The sequence below is a fragment of the Oncorhynchus keta genome, chromosome 21 (assembly GCF_023373465.1).
Source record: "Oncorhynchus keta strain PuntledgeMale-10-30-2019 chromosome 21, Oket_V2, whole genome shotgun sequence".
NCBI lineage: Eukaryota > Metazoa > Chordata > Actinopteri > Salmoniformes > Salmonidae > Oncorhynchus > Oncorhynchus keta.
This window is the reverse complement of record NC_068441.1, coordinates 16,454,427-16,462,764: the sequence shown is the minus strand read 5'-3', so window position 1 is coordinate 16,462,764 and position 8,338 is coordinate 16,454,427. Positions and strand designations below refer to the sequence as shown.

The 8,338-nt window shown below is 41.3% G+C and overlaps 1 protein-coding gene across 4 annotated transcripts in view; it reads right to left on the bottom strand.

Annotated features, from left to right (window-relative positions):
- Window positions 1-689: 689 nt before the first annotated feature.
- LOC118400181 (ankyrin repeat and SAM domain-containing protein 1A-like) overlaps window positions 690-8,338 on the bottom strand; it is a 45,387-nt gene continuing 37,738 nt past the window's right edge. For 2 of the 4 annotated variants that reach the window (XM_035796756.2, XM_052473374.1), the window contains 2 exons: window positions 4,947-5,045; window positions 690-4,028 (listed from right to left, as the gene is read on the bottom strand). In XM_035796756.2, the coding sequence (XP_035652649.1) occupies window positions 3,909-4,028; window positions 4,947-5,045 (219 nt within the window). In that variant the 3' untranslated portion in view covers window positions 690-3,908. The remainder of the gene's footprint in view (window positions 4,029-4,946; window positions 5,046-8,338) is intronic. The other 2 variants (XM_035796758.2, XM_035796757.2) reach the window with 2 other exon arrangements.

The following is an 8,338-nucleotide window of genomic DNA, read 5'->3' as shown; positions in this document are numbered from 1 at the left end:
CCCCAGAAATGTCCAGGAACTTGCAGGTGCCTTGGTGGAAGAATGGGGTAACATCTCACACCAAGAACTGGCAAATCTGGTGCAGTCCATGAGGAGATGCACTGCAGTACTTAATGCAGCTGGTACTGACACTAGATACTGACTGTTACTTTTGATTTTGACCCCCCCTCCCTTTGTTCAGGGACTCATTATTCCATTTCTGTTAGTCACATGTCTGTGGAACCTGTTCAGTTTCTATTTCAGTTGTTGAATCTTGTCATGTTCATACAAATATTTACACATGTTAAGTTTGCTGAAATTAAACACAGTTGACAGTGAGAGGGCATTTCTTTTTTTGCTGAATTTACATGTGTAGAAGCTTCCAGGTTTTCTCAAGGGTACAGAGTTTGTAAGTTGCATTTTCTCCCTAATTTGAAACATTTGTTTCTCCATTGAATAATGTATTTTAGCCTACCTTAGTTAGCCATATGAAAATAATGCATTAAAAAAATGCATCAGTTTATTTCCATCATATTTTCTGTTCTAAATGTCTGCTAGTCAGGGAATATGACTTTGTACACTCCTCTGCCAGTCCCTGGGCTAGAGATGCAATTAACTCATAGAATATATTGTCTGCCAGCTCCGTCAAACTCTCATGCAAGGAATATGCCTCAAGACAAAATCAAATACCTTAAGAATAACATTTTCCATTGTACTATTTAATTTCAGGTATATTTAGCTTTTAATTGGAATAAATAAACATCACATAATCATTGACAAACTATACTCTGTCCACAAATACATGGGCATAGCATTATTATGCTGGTACAGTAGTGCTACATTTGATGAATGTACTCTCACGTTGACTCTCCTAGATCATTACAGGAACAACATGATTATCTCAAATAGACCTAAATCAATAAAAATTGTCATTGCTGGCCCAACATTAATTGTCTATACTCTGCAGATTACAGTACCTACTTGAAGTAAGGAGTGGAGGTAAAGACAGTCAGTGTGAGGCCAGGGAGGAGATTTCAGACTGAACTTTCTCGAGATAGGAGTGAGAGACAGGCCCTGCCATGCCCAGTTGAGACAGACAGCTAGTGGAAGGTTATCCTTTATCTGTTACTTTGTATTCAGGTGAGGTTGTAGAAGGCAGCAGACCTTATCAAACAGTCACTCCTAGACCCGCTGCTTGTGTCTCTGTTCGTCTCTCTGTCTCTAGTCTACACACACGCAGACACTCACATTGGCTGCTCCACTTCAACTCACAGCTTGGTGTCCGGAAACTTGAACGCTGGAGTGAGCTACACAAGGAAAACACTGGTGTTAAAAAAGATAGAAACATGCACAGCCAAATCATGCCACCACATTGTGTCTGCTTAAAATAGCTTCTTCTAAAATGTAAGGCATTTATATGCACCCAAACCAGAGCAGGTTGAATGTGTCTTCATGATTTCAACACATAACAGGGGGAACATACTTAGTGCATGAGAAATGACAATGCTGGAGAATGTAAATGAGATGAGGTGCTGTATTTGTGTTATAATAATGGATAAAGTTAAACAAAAGGCAAATGATATGAAAACACTAAACAGACACTGCTACATATGTACACCTCAATGGGCCAAGTGCATCAGAGGACGAAACACAAATACTGCCACATGCATCAGTGCCAGCTACAGTATCAATCAGAACAGAACAACGATGAGACACAGCTACAGTACCACACAGAGACTGTCAAGTCTTAACACTCATTCTCCAGTCAGCCATCCTGTGCCATTTGGAGAGAGGCTAAGCATAACATATCCTGCAGCAGGGGACACAGAATGAGGACAGCGGACAGAGACAGAACAGGCCATCCTCACAGGAGGACACAACACAAGGCAACACAGCACACAAAATAGGTTGAGCAAAACACAAGTAGATAATACCAACAGATAGCTCCTGTAGACCTGCAGTATTAGACACAGTGAAAGGAAAAACAAGAATGCAGTTTCAAATATATTTTCAACCCAAAGTAAATTTGCATAATAAAACCATATCTAATTACATTTAGATCCCTCAAATTTAAAGTTCAAACTATGAGTAAACCTGAATCCTTGGCACTATTGTTCATTTTCTAGTGACACATTTTACCTCATGCTGAATCAGTGGCATCAGGAGTCCGGCAACACAACCTGCCTTGCCTCATAAAAAGATTTAAGCAATGTTATTGGGAATATCTTATACCTTTCACAATGAATTGGCAAATTAAATTATTGCCATCAAATGTACCTTCCTGAGGTGTTTTGGCAACTTGTCATGAATTTGTATTTGCATTATTTTACTATGGCAATACATTGTGGTGTTGCTACGATTTCCCTTGGTTTCTCTCAGTAAATACATTTCAGGAATCCCAGTTATTTTTAAAAGCATTCCTTATTAATAATTGTTAAACAAAATACATACCGTATAATTTTTGAAACAAACAAAAAGGTTTTAAAGGGGATAGTGCCATGTTTTAACACAGTGTTCTCTGATGAGCCGAACAGTCTCTCTTGGTAATAAAATGACTGGTGAGGCACCATGCACACTGTGGAGCTACAGAGCATCATTTACATTATTATCTAGACAAACCTGTACCATTACAACACCTTCACTGCAGCTCAGCCAAAGTGTTCATGTGTCAACTCAAAAGTGTTGTAAGTATTTTAAACCACGAAAGATGCGTGCAGCCGTCAGCAAGTGTGGAGAATGTGTGATGGTGGCAAGGATGCTCAATTGATTACGTTTAGATTTAAACTGATAGATTGCCAGATTGAAGTAAGGCTACTACTGTTCTTGGCAGAGTGATGGAAGAGTTGTCCTGTCCATTTGTGTACAGAATCACACGGGAAATTGAGGTTCAGTTTTTGATCCATTATACATGGAAAGGGAAGATTCCTTGACGATCCATCATTGTACGATTAAAAATGCATAGAAAAAGGTTTGTTGATTGTTTTTTGTCTTATAGATTTTCTGTCCTTCATGCATCCCAGGCTAGATATGTCTCCTCACAGTGCCTCACAGTGGTAGATGCCTGGTAAGACAGGACAAGCTACAGATAGGGAAAGAAAAATATTAAACTTGTCTGAGTGGGAAAAAGTGAAATACAAAAATAAATACATTAAAAAGATGAGAAAAATGGTTAATCCCTTTGGGAAGGGGATAAAATATTGTTTATGACTGAGGAGGTTGTTTGGGAAGGATAGGCTGAGTTTGGGACATGATAATGTTCTTTATTCCACTATGCATGGGACCAAAACTCTGTGGATAATAGCCCAAGAGCAGTACTCCTTTGGTATTAGATAAAAAGAGGAACTTATGAAGGTTTGCAATTTTCTTGTTCACATTGGCAGTACAGCCAATGCAAATCATGTTACTGTCAGGTAAAAATGCAACAGGTAGCTCAACAGAAAAAACGTCAGGATTGTTGCGACTGAAGGGAGTCACTTGGAAAAAGAATAGCATGACAGGAAGAGGACAAAAAAGCCACAATCTCCTCAATGATGATAAACGTAATAGGGGTGGATGCAGATGAGTAGTTGGGGGGAGGAGGAGGAGGAGGCAGTTTGGTTGAGAGAACAGGGCCATTGTAGTTTCACACCAGGTCCATCCACAAGTCAAGGGTTCCCCATCAGCGGCTGCAGCAGTGTCAGGAGGAGTAGGGTAATGGGCTGCCTCGGGGTGAGAACAGGACAGGAGAGAGGGCTGCAGGGATGTGTGATGTCAGAGCAGTGCAAGGTTTGTGTAGGTCAGAGCAGGGCAGAGGAGAAGGGGCAGCCCAGAGGGATGCTACCATCACAGTGAGAAGGCACAGGGCTCATGAGACAGAGAGAGTGGGCGGTGGAGGTCAGGGGGCAAACTGGGTGCTAGGATAGGGTGAGGTCGGTGCAGGGGATCCAGCCTCAGAATATGGTGGTCTCGTACTTGGTGCTGACAGGGCGCTTGTTGGAGTCTCTCTGGTTGAAGAGCCAGGTGGCGCTGCCCAGGGAGTGCATGTCTGCGTCCATCTCCAGAGGGTCAATCTGCCGGGGGAGGGGGGACGAGAGACGGGCGTAAGACTGCAGGAGTGGTGGAGGCCATTGCACACTTAAGTCCTCAGCCCACGTGCAAGTGGATTAAAGGCACAGTCCAGTGATATTAGAATCACAGACACCAGGGCTCAATCCACAACATAGAGATGTCTGATAGCAAAACAGGCTGCTGGAGACCTAACAGACCACACACAGTCCCATCTGTCTCTTAATCTGGGTTTTAAATGAAGTGAAAACGTGAAAACACCATAAGGATCCAAACATGCGCTCATAACATGCTCTCACCCAAACAAAAGTCTCTGTTAACACATGAGCAGCCATACACACATGTTATAGCTGTTCCATGTGAATAAATTAATTTCAATTAGTAGTCCTGTATATCTAATTACATGAAACACCACTGATACACCCCAAATTACAAACATTGTGGCAATGAAAGACTTGGGTGTACAAGGCCATCATTCAATTCAAGTTGTCCAATATAAGACTCATCAGAATGCAAAAGCTTAGTGATATAGGAGGATTAACACTCAATAGGCCACCTCAAGCATGTTGCTATTTATACTGATCACACAGCTATGCAATTAAAGCACTAGACCATTAGCAGCAGAACTGCAAAGCCATGAATCTTCCATAGATGGTTAAGTCTAAGCTAAGGTATAGCCTACTTATCCTCAGGCAAGAATAATGAGAAAGAGCTTCTTATCAGCTCAAATGGAATGACTATGAGAATGTGGCAGAAATTCAGTGTAGGCTATGCCATATCAAAAGGGCAAATATTGTGTGGCTAGATGAAGTGCCTGGAAGCAAATCAAAAAGTGGACATTGAATGATGAGATAGTTAGAGGCACGTCAGGTAGGTTAGCAGATGGATGATCAAGGATAGCGGAAAGGAGGAGAGAGCAGGACCTGGACTCCAGGGCTAACAGAGTGCAACGGGAGGAAGGAGGGGCGGTGGGTAGTACACGTGTGACAGTAACAGCAGCGGCATTCTAGCAGAGGGGCACCCTGGGAAACAGGAGGACCAAGAAGACAAGAACAAAGAAATGTTAAACTGGGAAATAGAAAGGCAGAGCATAGATAGTGGCACTGAACTGACCATAGTGGTGGAAGATATAAAAAGTGAAAATTCTAGGTAATTTATCACAACCTATTAGGTGTAGACAAATAATGTTATAAAGATTTATCACAGACAAAAATGTATACTTGACAGCAGCTGGCATAGCAGGGCTTTATCACATCTGTCAACTAGACTGGACTGTACTAGCAAGGCTCCTCCAATATCTAGACACAGCCAGTACAGCACAGTACAAAGTGATCAACAGCACAGTGATTTATGACTTGTTTAGACTAGTTCAGAATCTGGATCAGCATTTGTGGGTTCGATTACAGGCTCAAAATGGCCAGAAACAAATAACTTTCTTCTCAAACTCGTCAGTCTATTATTGTTCTGAGAATTGAAGGCTATTCCATGCGGGAAATTGCCAAGAAATTGAAGATCTCGTCCAACGCTGTGTACTACTCCCTTCACAGAACAGAGCAAATGGTCTCTAACCAGAATAGAGAGAATGGGGGGCCCTGGTGCACAACTGAGCAAGAGATGCCTCACAAGTCCTCAACTGGCAGCTTCATTAAATAGTACCCGCAAAACACCAGTCTCAACTTTATAATAATTTTTTGAAGATAAATACACAATGCAGAGGACGAGAGGACTAAAAACTAGAGTATTAATGCTCAATAGAGAATTGTAAGTAGGAGTTGGGTTTCAATTCAACAGCTGTTTAGAATCTGTGGAATGTCACTCCTGAACTCAGAGCTATGTGTGCTACGTTCTGTACATTGAGTCTGGAGCAGGATACTGGTTATTTGGCCATTGGCCCAGTTGTACTGCAAGGACTTCTAATTGGTCAACCCCAGGCTAGGGTGGGGGGGTTGTAAATGGCATCCTGTTCCTTTGTTATGTGGAGAAAAGCTGAGGACAGGGGAGACTGAACATCTACCTCCCAGCATAACATCTATGATTTGTCCTTATCAAATAAACATGTTTTTCTCCCCTTGATTTGCTTTGTAGTTTGTGTTATTGAAGAATAACATCAACTGCTAACAACGTCAACAGTGAAGAGGCGACTCCGTTAGCTGGCCTTCTATGCAGAGTTCCTCTGTCCAGTGTGTGTTATTTTTTCCATCTTAATTTTTTATTTTGATTGGCCAGTCTGAGATATGTTTTCTTCTTTGTAACTCCGCCTAGAAGGCCAGAGTCGCCTCTTCACTGTTGGCGTTGAGACTGGTGTTTTGCAGAAACTATTTAATAAAGCTGGCAATTGATAACTTGTGAGGCGTCGGTTTCTTAAACTAGACACTAATGTACATGTCCTCTTGCTCAGTTGTGCACCTGGGCCTCCCACTCCTCTTTTTATTCTGGTTAGAGCCAGTTTGCGCTGTTCTGTGAAGGGAGTAGTACACAGCGTTTTGCAAGATCTTTAGTTTCTTGGCAATTTCTCGCATGGAATAGCCTTCATTTCTCAGAACAATAATAGACTGACGGGTTTCAGAAGAAAGTTCTTTATTTCTGCCATTTTGAGCCTGTAATCGAACCCACAAATGCTGATGATCCACATACTCAACTAGTCTAAAGAAGGCCAGTTTTATTGCTTCTTTAATCAGAACAACAGTTTTCACCTGTGCTAACATAATTGCAAAAGGGTTTCTTAATGATCAATTACCCTTTTAAAATGATAAACTTGGATTAGCTAACACAACGTGCCATTGGAACACAAGAGTGATGGTTGCTGATAATGGGCCTCTGTACGCCTATGTAGATATTCCATAAAAAATCTGCAGTTTACAGCTACAATAGTAATTTAGAACATTAAGAATGTCTACACTGTATTTCTGATCAAGTCGATGTTGTTTTAATGGACAAAAAAATTGCTTTTCTTTCAAAAACAAGGACATTTCTAAGTTACCCCAAACTTTTGAATGGTAGTGTACATCGGACCAAAATAGTGCATACCTGGCAAGAATGAAAGTACATCGAAAAAAATTACAGGTCATCTCACAATTGTGAAATTAATCTACATTAAAAGCTTCAAATGGAGTTGTCTTGTTCTAGATGTTCCTAGAATTCCACTGCCTAAAAGTAGATAATAAATACTGCCAACCCTGTACATTATGCAGCGAACTGATTACCTCATAATATATTATGTTTTATAGCAGATAATAAAGCATAGTGATTTGCGTGGACACATAAACATGTTGAGCAGTGTGCATGCACGGTCCAGACGGTCCAGCTTTCTCAGGTGACTGTGATCACTGAGTGTTCATTATTCAGGGTCCTGAAAGGCCAATACATCCATACATGGCCCAGGGCATACGTAAACATTTATGTAACATTCTCAATCAATATCCTGGGAATCAGAGGGGCCGGGTGACAAGCAGAGAGACGTACAGTTCTCCCTCTCTCTCTCTATTTACAGATTAGATTATATCCTGCCTGTTAGCAAAAAATAAGACTATTCACTCATCAAGTTTCGCATACTGTATTGCTGCAGGAAAATCTACTCCGATCTGAGTGACTCAGAGTTGGGGAGGTGAGATTGGTAGCAAAGTAATGAGTCATCACTTTCATCGCACTACAAATCTTCCTTTTTTTAATAGTGTGATCAGTGGTTTAAAATCCGGAGGAACATTTGCTCACGATGACTGTGTGTTATCTGATTGTGCATATTTATGCATGCATGCCTACGCATGTACACATACATACGTAACTGAAAAAAATAAAGAAAACACTTGAGTAAATGAGGGATACAAAGGGTATTGAAAGCAGATGCTTCCACACAGGTGTGGTTCCGGAGATATTTAGGCAATTAACATCCCATCATGCTTAGTGTCATGTATAAAAATGCCCAGTTGCCCATTATTTTGGCTACCATGGCTGGAAGAAGAGATCACAGTGACTTTGAAAGAGGTCTTAAAAGAGCATAAGGGGGTTAAAGTGTGTGTGTGTGTGTGTGTGTGTGTGTGTGTGTGTGTGTGTGTGTGTGTGTGTGTGTGTGTGTGTGTGTGTGTGTGTGTGTGTGTGTGTGTGTGTGTGTGTGTGTGTCTCAGTCACCAGATCTCAATCCAATTGAACACTTATGGGAGATTCTGGAGCGGTGCCTGAGACAGTGTTTTCCACCACCATCAACAAAACACCAAATTATGGAATTTCTTGTGGAAGAATGGTGTTGTATCCCTCCAATACAGTTCCAGACACTTGTAGAATCTTTGCCAAGGAGCATTAAAGCAGTTCAGTGGCCCAA